Source organism: Balaenoptera borealis, assembly GCF_965194805.1.
Source record: "Balaenoptera borealis genome assembly, chromosome: 12".
Taxonomy (NCBI): domain Eukaryota; kingdom Metazoa; phylum Chordata; class Mammalia; order Artiodactyla; family Balaenopteridae; genus Balaenoptera; species Balaenoptera borealis.
The window spans coordinates 72,113,680-72,132,309 of record NC_138869.1 but is presented as its reverse complement, the minus strand read 5'-3'; the positions used below and the strand labels follow the sequence as shown (position 1 = coordinate 72,132,309).

The 18,630-nt window shown below is 41.6% G+C and overlaps 1 protein-coding gene and 1 long non-coding RNA gene across 6 annotated transcripts in view; both read right to left on the bottom strand.

The window, feature by feature from the left end:
- The window catches only part of LOC309608274, a 244,302-nt gene that overhangs the window by 44,936 nt on the left and 180,736 nt on the right, over positions 1 to 18,630 (bottom strand). The window lies entirely within an intron of this gene.
- Positions 1 to 18,630, bottom strand: part of RNF8 (ring finger protein 8) — a 38,817-nt gene that overhangs the window by 8,798 nt on the left and 11,389 nt on the right. For 4 of the 5 annotated variants that reach the window (XM_082347848.1, XM_082347849.1, XM_082347850.1 and 1 more), the window contains exons 3-5: positions 9,402 to 10,142; positions 6,159 to 6,221; positions 1,515 to 1,604 (exon numbers count right to left, since the gene is read on the bottom strand). In XM_082347848.1, the coding sequence (XP_082203974.1) occupies positions 1,515 to 1,604; positions 6,159 to 6,221; positions 9,402 to 10,142 (894 nt within the window). The remainder of the gene's footprint in view (positions 1 to 1,514; positions 1,605 to 6,158; positions 6,222 to 9,401; positions 10,143 to 18,630) is intronic. The other variant, XM_082347851.1, reaches the window with a different exon arrangement.

The window sequence follows — 18,630 nt, the reverse complement described above, 5'->3', positions numbered from 1 at the left end:
CCACCAACCACCCAAGACCAGAATGAGGCATTAAGTATCCTATAGCAAACTGCAGTTCAGAGGTGACACAAATCATCCCAAGCAACCAAGCACTCACTGGATAAGAAAGAAATGAGGAACAGTCCATAAAGGTAGGAAGCTTGAATTAGTGTATAAGGTCTCCTATGTTCTTTGCAGCTGCCTCTCCTATAAAATAAGGATAATACCTATGTTCCCTAGAGGCAGGAGGCTGGAGAGATGGCCCCTTGAAGTACCTTCAGGCCCCACACTCTATGATGCTTGTCACTTCCCACTCCTGCAGTGCAATTTCCCTGTGCTTTCCCCAAGAGGTCAGACTGTTTGTGGACACACTTTTTAAGGAGGATCTAGGTGTGCTCTCTTGAAGCCAACATTTATTAAGTTAGCACCTCATCTCCAAAACAGAAAGGATCAGGAGCCCCTGAGGGGGAGAGGAAAAGCCATTTAGGGTATATTTGAGTGGTTCATTTATTTCTCATGTTTTACTTTCTCTTCTAATCAAAGCAAAGACTGTCAGACTGCTTAGGGCAGTGAAGAGGGACTGGACCCAGTTATAACTAGAGTCAAGTTCCCTGAAAACTTTCGAATTACTGGATTTAAAAAGATGTGGTGGTTTCTTGGAGGCTGGGGAAGAAGGAACTATGTGATTTAAACAGAGGATAAGGATATCAAACAAACTAGAAAGAGAGTCTCCTCCTTTTCTGTATTCTGCTCCAGATCTGTACATGAGGAGGGGTGGGCTGAGAGATGCAGTCAGACTCAGGCATAAGTTTCAGGTCAGAGGATGCAAACTGGTGGCCTGTGGACTGGATCCAGCCTGCAGACTTATTTAGTCTGGCATTCATGGTATCAAAACACTGAACTGTTGCCAATACTTGAAAACTAGGATCTTTACATAAACATTTGGATTTCCATCTTCCGTGGAAAACTCAGATCGGACAACACTGGGCTTGCATTTCTGGATGGCAATGACTGGCTGCATCAGAGAAGAGCTGCCTCTTGGGGTGGGGGTGAGGGTGCACCTCTGCCTCACAGCTCCCCACTATGTTCTTACACCCAGGCCACTTTACTCACTTCTATTATCGGTCTGACCCCAGTGGGCACTTGAGTTTACAACCGCTAATTTAAGAGTTCCACTGATTTGATATGGGAAATAACTACATAAATGCATCAAGATGAACTATTTTTTATTTTGACTACACCACCCCTTAGCCTATGTGAGTGAGACACTCTGAAGGAGTATTTACCACAGACAATGGACTAGACTCCAGGACGTGTCTTATTCCCAGCATTTTGCTTCTGGATAAAGGAAGGAAATGGATGTTGTCTTACAGGCAGAACCTTCTACAGCCCTAACTAATTTTACAGATTATTTCCCTTGAGGAAGGAAACAGCCATAACCTCTCCCTTCATTCACCATACCAACCCTTGCACTGTGGAAAATGCTGAGTTGCATGTGCTAACCAAATTCTAAACCTTCACCTTCTTTCCAGTACCTTGGTCTGCTCCAATTCTTTGTTCTTGGCTTGAATGATTGCTTCAAAGTCCTTCTTGCTGCGATTTAGCTGTTCCATCAGAGCCCGATGCTGCAGAAACATAGCAGATACATACTCAAGATGCATTATACTGCACTGTTCCTTTCAGCCACCATGCCTGTCTCTCCCTCTGTCAGCAGCTTTGGTTCAAGAGATCAATGGATTGGCAATTTCAAAATAATGTTTTTGTTCCATCAGGACATCCCACTTACATGCTGCTTTTTTCAGGGAAAGGGGCAGATAGGGAGAGACGCCATCAAATCTATTAATCCCTCTGGAAATAACCCAACTTCCGTGGCCATCCAAATCAACTGAAGAATTTACACTGCCTTCCAGAGAGTCTGATTCTGTGGGTTTGGCCTGGGGCCCAGGATGTGCATTTTTTACAAAGCCACACAAGTGATCCTGGGAACAAACGCTCAAGAACTAGTAAGTAACTCTAAGGCTACCCAGCACTGGGAGCAGCTTATAAGAAATAACCAGGGAAATATGGATTCAGGAAAACTAGATAATCATTTTCTTTGAAATGAAAAAGACCTTTAACCTATTTATTCTATAAATCACATACTACATGCTCATAAGGCAATGCTGCCTGAACCCTGGCTGTGTCTTCTGGAAGCTGGCATGACCAAGAGCTAACAGCTCATTCATTGTGACTAACTGACTACATCAAATGTCAAGAGGTTCCATTTCTATGAAACATAATTTCTGAGCTCCCTCATACTTAAGTATAGCTTATATGTTAAATCTCATTTCAAATCCTTTTTTAAAGAAGGTGACCTTTCTTCTTTTTTTTTTTATTTTAATTCTTTTATTTGGTTTTTTTCTTTTTTTTCTGTTTTAATGAGAACTATATTTTCAAATGGTGGACTCTTTCTGCCCATAACTAAACTGAGGAAGACCTGCTGACTTAAAAGTCCATGGGTTGGGAATTCCCTGGCGGCCCAGTTGTTAGGGTTCTGTGCTTCCACTGCAGGGGGCACTGGTTTGATCCCTGGTGGGGGAACTAAGATCCCAGATCCCACAAGCCATGTGGCATGGCCAAAAAAAATAAATAATAATATTGTATCTATGTTAAATCTGCTGAATTTGGTAACAGTGCTAGGATGATGTTAAGAGAACGCCCTTGGTTTGAGGAAACAAATACTGAAGTACTTTAGGGTAAAGGGATGTAAAACATGCAATTACTTTTAAATAATGAAGTACTTTGGGGTAAAGGGACATAATACATGCAATTACTTTAAAATAATTCATAAAGAAATATACACATGGAGAAAGAGAGAAAATGGTAAAGCAACTCTTGGTAGCTGAACCAATACCAGAAACTGCCTACCTCCACGTTTCATATACATAAGAAAAATAATCCCCCAAGTCAGTTAGCTAATTTACACTTTGCAGCTGAAAGTGTGCTTTACTGATAACTCAGCTGACTCCAATTCACCTTCTACATGTCCAGAATCACACTATAAAACGGACATTCTGAAAACAGAAATGGACTTAGAGACCCAGTAACTTACAAAATCTAGCCACTTAACCAAGTCACTTAACTACTTGCGGTTAAAGTATAGTTACTTATAAGATGCAAACATCAAAATGGCATTTGTGATGAGTGCGCTGTAAAATGCAAAGTGCTATATAAGTATGGGTAGTTTCTAAAACTGTGTTTGTGCTTTTTTACCCTTTTATAGCTGTGTTTAAAATGTTGGCTAGAAGAGTGAAAACTTGTAGAAACATTTTCTTTCGCACAGGAGTCCTTTTATGCTCATTGTTTGCTTATAAGGAAATACTTCTGAATAAGAATTTAACCATTTTCTGTGCACCTACATAGAAGGTAACAAACTATTACACTGTCTATAACTCAGAAGCCTTTCTAGGCTAGTATCTATTTCTGGCTTCTTTTAGGAGACACAATCATAACAAAAACATTTAATGTGCCAGGCATTGTGCAAAGTGGCTTACATACATTGTGTAATTCTCACAAAAACTCAGTGAGTTCAATGCAATTATTATTTCATCATCAGTAAAGTGGGGAAAACAATAGCAGTTACCTCACAGGGCTGTTGTAAGGATTTGAAAAGACTATACATAGAGCATTTAGCACAGTGCCTGGCCAAAAGTAACAGCTACACTCAGTTTACCATTTGTTGGTACCTTCATTTCACAGATAAACAGACACAGAAAAAGGCAAGTGTAAGCAACAGGATTTTCAACTCAAGTCTGACTCCCCAAGTTTCTGCCGCTTTCTTTCTTCTTCCTTTTTTTTAAAACTATCTCCTCGTACAGTAGGGGGAAATAGTAAATCCCCATGATAGTGGCTGAACTTAAAGCCAGGAAACACCTAATTTAATTGTCTTCGACTGTCCTCAGCCCCTACCAACGCCTGGCAAAGTGAGCTGCTCACTAAGTTTTTGAACTAATGAAACACTAGGTTTCTAACCCGGGTGAGCTAGATCTTTCTGGGCTAGGTAGAGTTTCCTCATCTCTGAGCTGGTGTCCCTGGCTGCAGACCTGAAGAGGCTGTTCAGGTCCTGTTCGGGGAAACGGACTTGTCTTCCCCTCCTCAAAAAACAATTTACCAAGGGCCACTGCCCTCCGACCCACTAGGACTTGAAGGGTCCCAACCTACATTCGCCTATGATAACTCCTATACGTCTCCACCACCGCCACGGCGACATTTTTGGAGCCCAGCTCTCCCCCGCCTTCCTCTTGGCAGGCGCCGAAGGTGGTATTTCTGAAAAGATATTACTCAAGAAACACATTTTAAAATGTGTGGTCTGGGGGCTTCCCTGGTGGCGCAGTGGTTAAGAATCTGCCTGCCAATGCAGGGAACACGGGTTTGAGCCCTTGTCCGGGAAGATCACACATGCTGTGGAGCAACTAAGCCTGTGTGCCACAACTACTGAGCCTGCCTGCCACAACTACTGAGCCTGCGTACCACAACTACTGAAGCCCGCGCACCTACAGCCCGTGCTCCACAAGAGAAGCCACCGCAATGAGAAGCCCGTGCACCACATTAAGAGTAGCCCCCACTTACCGAAACTAGAGAAAGCCCGTGCACAGCAACAAAGACCCAATGCAGCCAAAAATAAATAAACTAATTTAAACAAATTAAAAAACAATAAAATGTGTGGTCTGCAGAAAAAAAGCAGTTATGTCAGAAGTCCTGAGTATTCATCTTGACCACTAATTAGATGCATGTGCCTTAATTTTCTCATTTATAAAATGGGAAAACAGGTGCCCCCCTACATTGGGGTTAATAAGAAAAAAAATAACATACGGGAGCACTCAGAAAAGTTTTTAAAGCTCTATGTAAATGCAAGTTATTATAATTATAGGCCTGGAAAATGAAAAAGAACAGCTTCAGAAGGACCACCAGGTGGACTGAACAACAACCTTGTTTCATTTGAGAGTGGTACGTCCCCCAGGCATGCTGTTATAGAACCATGACCTAAAAGTATCCTATTTTAGGTTAATGAATGGAGACTGGCCAAGTGCATTATGCTAAATGATACTGTGTTTTCCAGTCTGTCTCAGTAGAGGGTGAGGTGTTGTGGGTGCAGGGTACTTAATGATTCCTCAGGGATTTCCAAGAGCAGAACCTTACTCTTTTCCAGTCAATTTCAAAACATTATCTGAATATTAATTTAATAATCCTCTAAATGGGAAACATGCCTACCCCCTCACCCTAGAAAATACACAAGCTTAGAAAATAAAATTCCAAAAAGACTGAATTTTTCACCTAATGCTTTCCAAGGCTGTTTGTGTACCCAAGGCTGTTTGTGCACCCAAGGTAGGCACCCTCCCAAGCATGAAGTAATATGTGACTGTTAGCACTGTAAAAAGGTTGGGAGGTAGGTAAGCAATAAAAGAACCGAATGATAAATTCTCCTGAACAAATTCTAATGCGGTTACTCATTTTTCTCAAGGAGATACAAACACTCACCTCCTGACTTATAACAAACTACTAATCATTACACATAAAGAACAGAAGACAAAGCAGGTTTTAAAGATGCAAAAGAACTCATAAAAAAATAAACAGAGGAGAGAGGTAGTCAAGTTAAACTAAATAAATTACAGGCAATCTTTTAGGATAATTTTATTCCTGGAGCCTTGCCCCCTTCAGTAAATTGATACATTTTGCTGACTGTTAAACTGCACATTCTCAACGTAACCTAAAATGCCTAACTGGAACATTCTCAGATGGTTTCAGGATGGCTTCAGCTCAGGAATGGTGAGGTAATGGATGCCCTTGCAGGCCCTGGTGGCCAAGTCACAGCTCGCAATTTCCCTCTGCTGCTCTCACCTTTCTGGAAGCGCAGCCACTCTCCTAGAGAGCCTCCTAATTGCTACAGGCTCGTTTCCTCTTCACCAAAGCAACTCGTGCTCAAATGAAGATGTAAGCTTTCATGCTGAGGTCTGGCATGTCTGTGAGGCTCCAAGTCTCCGACCTGATGGCGTGAGCAGCTGCCACCTGCTCTGTCTACAGACTGGAGATGCGGCAGAGGTGTGCGCTAAGCAGCAGAGGCAGCCGGCGGCCACAAGAAGCCTGGTAGCCCCCCCACTCCGCCGCCCACTATAAGCTCAGGACAATGGCAAGAGATTTACCTCCTGCAGAGCCTGGGCCAGCTGTTGCTTCAGGTCCTCTTCCCCTTGCTCCTTCTCCAAACCCTGCAAAGCCAAAAACAAAATGTAAGGTGACCCTGCAGGAAGGGGGAAAAAGGGACAAAATCCAGTAACAAGCAGAGCAGACCTGCTAGCGTGAGCATCTGGAAACAACAGGGGGCAGGGAGTGGGTGGAAAGTCTCCCGTTCTACTTCAAGCTGCTGGCAGTAAGGGACTTAAGCAGAATTAAACTGCTCAAATACTGCACACCTCAGGGCTGTCACCTTCAAGCCACCACTCAGGGTGTTCTGGAGAAACTCTGGATTAATACTCCAAGTCCCCTTCACTGGCTAATGCTGTGACTCCCAAAAGGATGCAAACTGAGAGCTTCTGAGTCACCAAGTATCTAAACTGAAACACAATCCCCTGAGCTGGCACTCACAAGCTCCACCATGTTTCTTTCCTCAATTCTGGCCACTCTGTCTCTCACTCTGAGTCTTTACCACTTCTAGCCCATAAACTGCTCCTCCTCCTGCCTTGCCTGAGCTTATGCTATATCTCCTCCATCTGCCCCCTCGAATGTGGATGCCTTCTACATCATCACTCCCCTACATCCAGCACCTTCCAGAAGAACCTCTGGGCCCTTCCCTCCTTAAGAATTACCTACCCGACACTTCCCACGTAAGACTCCACACTCCCAAGGCAGGGGGTCCAGGCTCGATCCCTGGTTGGGGAACTAGATCCCACATGCATGCCAGAACTAAGAAGTCCGCATGCTGCAACTAAGAAGTCTGTATGCCACAACTAAGAAGCCCACATGCCGCAACTAAGAAGTCTGCATGCCACAACTAAGAGTCTGCATGCTGCAACTAAGAAGTCCGTATGCCACAACTAAGAAGCCCACACGCTGCAACTAGAAGATCCCATGTGCCGCAACAAAGACCTGGCGCAGCCAAAATAAATAAATAAATAAATATTAAAAAAGAAAGAATTACCTACCCATTTAATATGCCAACTGGAAATTGTTCTCTAATTTAAATATATTGACTTGAAACTGTTCTGATTATTTGTGTGTATAATACATCTTGTCTCCTCAACCAGATATATTCCTTAATGGCAAAAACCATTTATTAAGCATCTTTATAACCACCCAAAATCAAGTATAGTGCCAGGTAATGTGGGTGCTCAAAAAAAATCTGTGTGGCTAATATGTATAAAATAGATAACTTAAAAAAAAAAAAAAAAAAGAATGACGTGGAGAATTCCATAACAGACAGGGTCCTCCTCCCATTATAGTAGTTGAAAATGCCACATCCCTGCTTTCATGATGTCCTCTGAACCCAAAGTGCTATCCTGGAACAACCAGACACCCTCAGAAACTGGTTACTTGAGGTTACAGGGAGTGCAAGATTCCACCCCATGGGGTGGTGGTGGAAGTATCATACAATAACATTTAATTTCCAGAGGAGCAGCAGAAGTGATTCCAGGCTTGTGTTGAGACCCCAGCATTAGCACTGCTGGCCCTGCAGGTGAGATGTTTGTGCCCAGTGACAACAGCGTAGCATCTTCCTTGGACTGGGTCTGTCTCATTCCTGACTGTATAGTTTCCAGCCTTGTTTTCCCAGTCCCCCAGCAACTAATGTTGTTTAAATAAATTCCTTATATTGCAAAAAAAAAACAAACAAAACCTGTGTGGGAATTCCCTGGCAGTCCAGTTGTTAGGACTCCGTGCTCTCAATGCTGAGGGCCCAGGTTCAATCCCTGGTTGGGGAACTAAAATCCCACAAGCCACGCAGTGCAGCCAAAAAAAAAAAAATTCTGTGTGAAGTAGCAAGGGTTAAGTGAGCTTCTGAGCAAGCGGTAGGGGTAGGATAAATTCTTAGGGCTTGGTGGGAGATGGGAATGCAACTAATAAACAAAGGACTAGATATACATCACTAGGAGCGATTTATATATGGCCCTCTCATTCCTGGAGAAATTCTCTAAACCAGTCCTTTTTGCCTTTCTTTACCATTTTGATAAGGAAAAAGATTTCACAGCTATATCTTGAAGCGTGCCGAAAGCAGCCACAAATATTAACAGTAACTCTTGTTCCTGAACACATAAGCCTTTAAAGAGAGCTCTGCTCTGGTGAAGGTGTCATACACTAAATATGTAGAGATAAACCTCCGTCTATTAATTTCAAGAACTAGTCCAGGCTGGAAAAGGGCAGCAAAAAGGTACACATAAGCAAGCAGTGTATATCCTTAGAAAGACCTATTTAATCCATGGCCTTTGCTAAGACCAGAAGTTTACAGGGATAGCTGAGATCAGAATGAAATCTACAAACTGTTCAGAAATAAGCCAACACAACTGGTTGTTTCTTACCCTGAGTAAAGTACATGAAAGAGAAAAGCTTATTCACTTCAATCCTGATTGGCCCCTCTTAGTTCTAAGTCAACAATGGGGAATTCTTGACATTCAGTATTACCTGAGCAAGTAGGTGAGAGTAAAACATGCGGCTCTTGCCAGATGGGAACTGACATTTTGAGCAGAACCAGGATCAGCCGTAGCCTAGAAGCTTTGTGCAAGAGCTTGTCATCTAAACAAATGACTTGGGGATGCAGACACATTTGCCCTCACCTTGACACAGCTAAGACAGTCATTATTTTATCTACTAAAGGCCCTGTGGAAGGTGGCTTATCACTCAACCCAACAACTGAGTCATGGTGTACCTGTCCCCTCCCATGCTGGCTACTCAGGTCAGAAACAAACACTTTCTGCCTTTCTAGCCTCCCACTTCCTAGGTTAGCTACAGAGCTAACAAGTTGCCAGGTAAATCAAGGGCAGAGTAATCAGGTGACCTACACCTGCCTTGGGTACAAGAATTTGGCTTTGACCTCAGAACAGAGAAAGATTACTCATGAAGACAACTATTGCGTTAACTGGGGTGTGCTGTAATTTGGGGGCATCTTTACCTTCATCCAACCTCTCTCTGAATTTACCTCAGTTCTGAGATGCCTCACCTTTACATCCTGTTATATCTTGGCTGGTTCTGCCAGTCACCTTTCCCCATCTTGGCATCCCAACTCTGGCTCTTGATCTGATCATCATGCTGAACCTCAAAGTTTTCTGTTCCCATTACTTCTCCTGTCCCTGGCACTCAGCACTTGGTCCCTGATCCAGAAACAGAGAGCTCTGGCCAGAGGCTCACAAAGGGCCTGCCCACCCCAAGGGGCACTCTTGTCCTTCCCTCCTGTGTGGTACCTGGAGATGCTGCTGCTCTTCCTGGAAAGTCTTCTCCAGCTGCTCCACTCTGGCCTGCTGTTGGGCCTGCTCTGCACACAGCTGGGACTGTAAATCCTGCAGTTCCTGCTCCATTTTCACAATTTTCTTCGAGTTCCCTTTTTGGGTCTGCTTTTTCACATTCAGAACAGCTACCTGCTTTTCCTGCATCTGTGTTTTCAGCTTTAGAATCCTGGACATCGTTACCTTAAACAGCTCTAAGCTGCTCTGAGATGCTGAAGGATTTGAGGCTTTCTGCTTCTTATAATGAAGCTCTACAACTTTTGCGGGGCCTGGGTAAACATGAGCCCCTGTGGTCTTCCCACTTAGCTGAAGAGAAGTCAAAGTAGGATCCAAATATTCAGAGGGTTGACTAGCCACTTCACCCTTCCCATGTGACTTCACTGGCTGACCAGATTCACAAGACACTTTACTTATTTTGGATTTCAAATTTGAGGGGCCTTCAGCTCCAGAACCCTCTAATTCATTCAAACTAAATTTCCTTTTAGTTCTCAAGCCCTTATTTTTTACCATCATCTGGTCACTTTTTGGGGAAAGACAAGGGTAAATCCTCTCCCAGTCTTCTTCAGTAACTTCATATTCATACTCTGCATTCTCCTTATTTTCCAGAGGCACCCCAAGCTGGATGTGATCTCCATTATGGATAGAATAGACCTTTAAAGGTTCTAGACGTTCTCTGTTCAGCCAAACACCATTCAGACTCTGGGGAAAGGGAAAGAAAGACAAAATAAGCTTCATGATTTCCCTCCTCTTACTGGAATTTCTTTCCTGCTGCTGCAAAACCTTCTGTCTTTTCAGAAAGAAAATCCTTGGAGGCGGAGTCAAGATGGCGGTGTGGGAAGACGCAGAGTTAGCGTCTCCCCAAAACTAGGGCACCTGCCACCACTGGTGGGGGACTCTGATGCTCAGGGAGATGGGAGGAACCCCAAAGTGAACCGGTAGGACGTAGGGGGACTGAGGGGGGAGGAGAAATGGAGGCCAGATAGGATTGGCGCCCCTGAGGCCGGGGAGATCAGGAGAGGCAGGCAGGAGGGGCCCTCCAGAAGGAGCAGGAGAGGTGGGGAGGGTGACTGCCCCTCCCACTCAAGCCCAGGAAGCCTGCTGGGCTCCCAGGTGAGGTCCCCTGCCCTCTGAGGCCAGGGGTGGGGGGCACACCTGGGCCCCTTCTGTTCCTTGAGCCTAAGCCCCACCCCCCACAGCCCCCAGGGCCTTTTCCAGCCCTGTGGTCCTGAGCATTGGCCCACCCCACCACCCAAACCTCACCCTTGCTTAGGCCCCGCCTTCCACAGCCAAGGCCTTCCCCCCACCCCTTTTTTTTCTTTTCTTTTCCCTCTTCCTCTTTTTTCCTATTGTGATGTACCTTCCAGTTGTTGATTCATCTGTATTTTTATCTTTATATTCTTTCTAACATATCTGTTAGTTTCCTAGTCTAATTTTATTTTTTACTTTGTTACTGTTCTTTTTGTTTCTGCCCCACGTGGCTTGTGGGATCTTGGTTCACGAGCCCGGGGTTGGGCTGAAGCTCCTGCGGTGGGAGCTCCGAGTCCGAACTACTGGACTAACAGAGAACCTCAGACCCCAGGGAATATTCATCAGAGTGAGGTCTCACGGAGTTCACCATCTTAGCACCAAGACCCAGCTCTGCCCAGTAGCCTACAAACTCCAGTGTTGGAAACCTCAGGCCAAACAACCAGTAAGACAGGAACACAATCCCAAACATAAAAAAGAAAAAAGAGAGACGGCAAAAAAATACGTCACAGATGAAGGAGCAAGGTAAAAATCTACAAGACCAAGTAAATGAAGAGGAAATAGGCAATCTACCTGAAAAAGAATTCAGAGTAATGATAGTAAAGATGATCCAGAATCTTGGAAATAGAATGGAGGCACAGACTGAGAAAATATAAGAAATGTTTAACAAAGACCTAGAAGAACTAAAGAACAAACAAACAGAGATGAACAACACAATAACTGAAATGAAAAATACACTAGAAGGAATCAATAACAGAATAACTGAGGCAGAAGAACGAATAAGTGAGGTGGAAGACAAAATAGTGGAAATAACTGCTGAGAAGCAGAATAAAGAAAAACGAATGAAAAGAATTGAAGACAATCTCAGAGACTTCTGGGACAACACTGAATGCACCAACATTCAAATTATAGGGGTCCCAGAAGAAGAAGAGAAAAAGAAAGGGTCTGAGAAAATATTTGAAGAGATTATAGTTTAAAACTGCCCTAACATGGGAAAGGAAATAGTCACCCAAGTCCAGGAAGCACAGAGAGTCCCATACAGGATAAACGCTAGGAAAAACACACCAAGACACACATTAATCAAACTAACAAAAATTAAATTCAAAGAAAAAATATTAAAAGCAGCAAAGGAAAAACAAAAAATAACATACAAAGGGATCCCCATAAGGTTATCAGCTGATTTTTCAGCAGAAACTCTGCAGGCCAGAAGAGAGTGGCAGGATATACTTAAAGTGATGAAAGAGAAAAACCTACAACCAAGATTATTCTACCCAACAAGGATCTCATTCAGATTCGATGGAGAAGTCAAAAGTTTTTCAGACAAGCAAAAGCTAAGAGCATTCAGCACCACCAAACCAGCTTTACAACAAATGCTAAAGAAACCTCTCTAAGCTGGAAACAAGAGAAGAAAAAGACCCACAAAAACAAACCCAAAACAATTGAGAAAATGGTAATAGGAACATACATATCAATAATAACCTTGAATGTAAATGGATTAAATACCCCAACTAAAAGACACAGACTGGCTGAATGGATACAAAAACAAGACCCATATATATGCTGTCTACAAGAGACCCACTTCAGACCTAGGGATACATACAGACTGAAAGTGAAGGGATGGAAAAAGATATTCCATGCAAATGGAAATCAAAAGAAAGCTGGAGTAGCAATACTTGTATCAGATAAAATAGACTTTAAAATAAAGACTGTTACAAGAGATAAGGAGGGACACTATATAATGATCAAAGGACCAATCCAAGAAGAAGATGTAACAATTATAAATGTTTACGCGCCCAACATAGGAGCACCTCAATACATAAGGCAAATGCTAACAACCAGGAAAGGAGAAGTCGACAGTAACACAATAATAGTAGGGGACTTTAACACCCCACTTACACCAATGGACAGATCATCCAAACAGAAAATAAATAAGGAAACACAAGCTTTAAATGACACAACAGACCAGATAGATTTAATTGATATGTATAGAACATTCCACCCAAAAGTGGCAGAATACACTTTCTTCTCAAGTGCATACAGAACATTATCCAGGATAGATCACATCTTGGGTCACAAATCAAGCCTCAGAAAATTTAAGAAAATTGAAATCGTATCAAGCACCTTTTCTGACCACAACACTATGGAGACTGGAAACCAATTACAGGAAGAAAACTGTAAAAAACACAAATACCTGGAGGCCAAACAGTGTGCTACTAAATAACCAAGAGATCACTGAAGAAATCAAAGAAGAAATTTAAAAATACATAGAAACAAATGACAATGAAAACACGATGACTCAAAACCTATGGGACGCAGCAAAAGCAGTTGTAAGAGGGAAGCTTATAGCAATTCAATCTCACCTCAAGAAACAAGAAAAATCTCAAATAAACAACCTAACCCTACAGTTAAAACAACTAGAGAAAGAAGAACAAAGAAAACCCAAAGTCAGTAAAAGGAAAGAAATCATAAAGATCAGAGCGGAAATAAATGAAATAGAAACAAAGAAAACAATAGCAAATATCAATAAAACTAAAAGCTGGTTCTTTGAGAAGATAAACAAAATTGATAAACCCTTAGCCAGACTCATCAAGAAAAAAAAGGAGAGGATGCAAATCAACAAAATTAGAAATGAAAAAGGAGAAATCACAACTGACATTGCAGAAATACAAAGGATTGTAAGAAACTACTACAAACAACTATATGCCAATAAAATGGACAACCACAAAGAAATGGACAAATTCTTGGAAAGGTACAATGTTCCAAGACTGAACCAGGAAGAATTAGAAAATATAAACAGACCTATCTCAAGTAATAAAATTGAAGCCATAATTTAAAATCTTCCAAAAAACAAAAGTCCAGGACCAGATGGCTTCACAGGCGAATTCTATCAAACATTTAGAGAAGAGCCAACACAGATCCTTCTCAAACTCTTCCAAAAAATTGCAGAGGGAGAAACACTCCCAAATTCATTCTATGAAGCCACCATCACCCTGATACCAAAACCAGAAAAAGATATCACAAAAAAAGGAAATTATAGACCAACATCACTGATGAACATAGATGCAAAAATCCTGAACAAAATACTAGCAAACAGAATCCAACAGCACATTAAAAGGATCATACACCATGATCAAGTGGGATTTATCCCAGGATGCAAGGATTCTTCAATATACGCAAATCAATCCATGTGATATACCACATTAAAAAATTAAGGAATAAAAACCAAATGATCATCTCAATAGATGCAGAAAAAGCTTTTGACAAAATTCAACACCCATTCATGATAAAAACTCTCCAGAAAATAGGCACAGAGGGAACCTACCTCAACATAATAAAGACCATATATGACAAAACCACAGCAAGCATCATACTCAAAGGTGAAAAACTGAAAGCATTTCCACCAAGATCAGGAACAAGACAAGGATGTCCACTCTCCCCACTCTTATTCAACATAGTTTTGGAAGTCCTAGCCACAGCAATCAGAGAAGAAAAAGAAATAAAAGGAATACAAATTGGAAAAGAAGAAGTAAAACTCAACTGTTTGCTGATGACATAATACTATACATAGAAAATCCTAAAGATGCCACCAGAAAACTACTAGAACTAATCAATGAATTTGGTTAGGTTGCAGGATACAAAATTAATGCACAGAAATCTCTGGCATTCCTACACACCAACAACAAAAAATCACAAAGAGAAATTAAGGAAACACTCCCATTTACCATTGCAACAAAAAGAATAAAATACTTAGAGGAGTAAACCTGCCTAAGGAGGTGAAAGACTTGTATTCAGAAAACTATAAAACACTGATGAAAGAAATCAAAGATGACATAAACAGATGGAGAAATATACCATGTTCTTGGATTGGAAGAATCAATATTGTGAAAATGACTATACTACCCAAAGCAATCTACAGATTCAATCCCTACCAAACTACCAATGGCATTCTTCACAGAATCAGAACAAAAATTTTACAATTCGTATGGAAACACAAAATACCCTGAATAGGCAATCTTGAGAAAGAAAAACGGAGCTGGAGGAATCAGGCTCCCTGACTTCAAACTATACCACAAAGTTACAGTAATCAAGACAGTCTGGTACTGGCACAAAAACAGAAATATAGATCAATGGTACAGGATAGAATGCCCAGAGATAAACCCACGCACATATGGGTACCTAATTTACGACAAAGGAGGCAAGAATATACAATGGAGAAAAGACAGCCTCTTCAATAAGTGGTGCTGGGAAAACTGGACAGCTACATGTAAAAGAATGAAATTAGAACACTACCTAACACCATACAGAAAAATAAACTCCAAATGGATTAAAGATTTAAATGTAAGACCAGACACTATAAAACTCTTAGATGAAAACATAGGACAAACACTCTTTGATATAAACCACAGCAAGATCTTTTTTGACCCACCTCCTAGAGTAACAGAAATAAAAACAAAAATAAACAAATGGGAACTAATGAAACTTAAAAGCTTTGGCACAGCAAAGGAAACCACAAACAAGACGAAAAGACAACCCTCAGAATGGGAGAAAATATTTGCAAATGAAACAACAGACAAAGGATTAATCTCCAAAATATACAAACAGCTCATGGAGCTCAATATCAAAAAAAAAAAAAAAAAAATCCAGTTAAAAAATGGGCAGAAGACCTAAATAGACATTTCACCAAGGAAGACATACAGATGGCCAAGAGGCACATGAAAAGATGTTCAACATCACTAATTATTAGAGAAATGCAAATCAAAACTACAATGAGGTATCACCTCACACCAGTCATAATGGCCATTATCAAAAAATCTACAAACAATAAATGCTGGAAACGGTGCGGCGATAAGGGAACCCTCCTGCACTGCTTGTGGGAATGTAAATTGATACAACCACTATGTAAAACAGTATGGAGATTCCTTAAAAAACTATATATAGAACTACCATATGACCCAGTAATCCCACTACTGGGTATACACCCTGAGAAAACCATAATTCAAAAAGAGACATGTACCACAATGTTCACTGCAGCACTATTTACAATAGACAGGACATGGAACCAACCTAAATGTCCATCGACAGATGAATGGATAAAGAAGATGTGGCACATATATACAATGGAATACTACTCAGCTATAAAAAGAAACTAAATTGACTTACTTGTAGTGAGGTGGATGGACCTCAGTCTGTCATACAGAGTGAAGTAAGTCAGAAAGAGAAAAACAAATACTGTATGCTAACGCTATGAATGGAATCTAAAAAAAAAAAAAGAATGGTACTGATAAACCTAGTTGCAGGGCAGGAATAAAGAGGTAGACATAGAGAATGGACTTGAGGACATGGGGTACGAGGGTGAAGCTGGAGCAAAGTGAGAGTAGCATCGACATATATACACTACCAAATGTAGAACAGTCAGCTGGTGGAAAGCAGCAGCATAGCAGCATAGGGAGATTGGCTTGGTGCTTTGCGATGATCTAGAGGGGAGGGATAGGGAGGATGGGATGGAAGCTCAAGAGGGAGGGGATATGGGGGCATGTGTATGCATATGGCTGATTCACTTTGTTGTGCAACAGAAACTAACACAGTATTGTGAAGCAATTATACTCCAATAAAGATCTATTAAAAAGAAAGAAATAAAACCCTTGAGAACAAATAGAAAAGAAAGGTTCATAAACTGCCATCCTTAGAAACAGCATTCTTCAAACAGCACTTTGGCTTTTTACCTATATGATGTTCATCTCTCCAGAGAAGTGCCTGTGTAACAGGCAGGAATCACCATGTTACTGTGGATGAATTACTCAAATAAATGCAGTAGCATTAAAAGAAACTGAAATCGAATAGCTCCTATTGATGTAAACTGGGGGCAATGGCCCAAGACTGGAAAAACTGCTAAGAGTGAAGGAAGTAGCATCTAATGATGAGGTTCCGAAGGTATGCTTGGCCAAGAAAGTCATGCAGGCACTGTCTCTGGATGTGTGTGGCCCCTGAACACACTGGTGAATGAAAAAACACTTCCCAGTACACATAAACCAAAAAAGAAAGTACCAATACCTTGTACTGGGGTCAAATCGCAGGTGGGATCTGATCCAAATAACAGCACCAGAGGTCCATGGGCAACAGAACACGTGGTTAAGCGCTGGAGCTCTGGACTCAGCTTATTAGTTGCATGGCCTTCACCAATTTACTTAACCTCTTTGTACCTCAGTTTTGTCTGTAAAATAGTACAGTTCCTATCTCATACTGCTCCTGTGAGGAATGACTGAGGTAATACATGTAAAACACTTAGCACACAAACACTTAAACACTAAACACATAGAACAAATGCTCGATATTTACTTTTGTGGTTTAAATTGTATCACAGTGTGGGGATTAAGAGCATGAACCTGAAGTCAGACTGCCTGGGTTTGTAATTTGGCTCCATTACTTAACAGCTGTGTGACTTAGGCAAGTTTCTTAACCTCTCTATGCCCCAGCTGCCACATCTATAAAATGGAAGATAATAATAGTCTCTCCCTCATGGTGTTTGTGTGGATTTAATGAGGTAAAATATGTACTGTACTTAGAAAAGTACCTGGCACATGGTAAGCATTATATAAGTGTATATATAAGTGTTCACTACCATTATTTTGTTCTGGCTCAGCTGATTTATCAACAATCACCTCAACTCTGTGCTCAGCATCTTGCAAAGTAAATATACTGAGTACAAAAGCAGAAGATATGAAAACATCTTTTAGCAGCTGACCATGGAAAGCAAAACACAAAGGCATATTTAAGCAAATGTGGGATTACATAGCACAGCCTATAAATGCAAAGGAATATCATGTAGAGCTGGGTTAGCTAAGAGATGCTAAATGGGGATGATAGATCCTAAAACAGACCTGAAGCAAATGCAGCATTTAAAGTTTTAAGAGACAAGTGGGCATTTTAACCCATATCAAGGACTTAACTTTGGGGGACAGGACAGAGATGAAGTTCACATCTGAACAGGGACTAAGGCTTATGTTTATGTTGGTAAAAATAGCTACCTACTTTCACGAAGAAAAAATACCTGGTCAACCCAAATATGAAGGACAGGGGGCTGGACCACAAGGCACAGAGGATCCAGGGGAGTAGAGACTGGATCTCAGCTCTGGTTTGGTATTAGGCCCTAGTTTCTGGTTCTATATTATTTGGCTCAAGCAGGGAGAGGAAGAGAAAGACGAGCAAAGAAACACACAGAGGGCTTCCCTGGTGGCGCAGTGGTTGAGAATCTGCCTGCCAATGCAGGGGACATGGGTTCGAGCCCTGGTCTGGGAAGATCCCACATGCCGCGGAGCAACTAGGCCCGTGAGCCACAACTACTGAGCCTGCGCGTCTGGAGCCTGTGCTCCACAACAGGAGAGGCCGCGATAGTGAGAGGCCCGCGCACCGCGATGAAGAGTGGCCCCCGCTTGCCACAACTAGAGAAAGCCCTCGCACAGAAACGAAGACCCAACACAGCCAAAAATAAATAATAAATAAATAATAAATAAGTTAAAAAAAAATTTGTTTCTTTAAAAAAAAAAAAAAAAAAAAAAAGAAACACACAGAAAGACTGGCTTTTACCTCAAGGCCTTAGGCCTAACCCGGCTTATCTGTCAACCTGTTCCTAAACTTTCCATTCATATTCAGCCTGAGAAATTATAGGAAGTGATCGGTTCTGCAGACTTCTGTAACAACACATGAGGAATTAACAAAGAAGGGGGATGGAGACCAGAAGAGTCAATTTTAAAATATACATAGGAAAACAGTCTCAGGGAAAGTAATATGACACAGGAGGCCACCTAATGTCAAGATACAGACATTTAAGAAAAACTCAAAGGCAAAGATAATGTTAAATAAATAAAGAAGGTTATAGAAGCAGCCCAAGACGAGAGAGAACAAGGATTCCCTAAAAAGCTGGGGCAAACTCTTGAGACATATG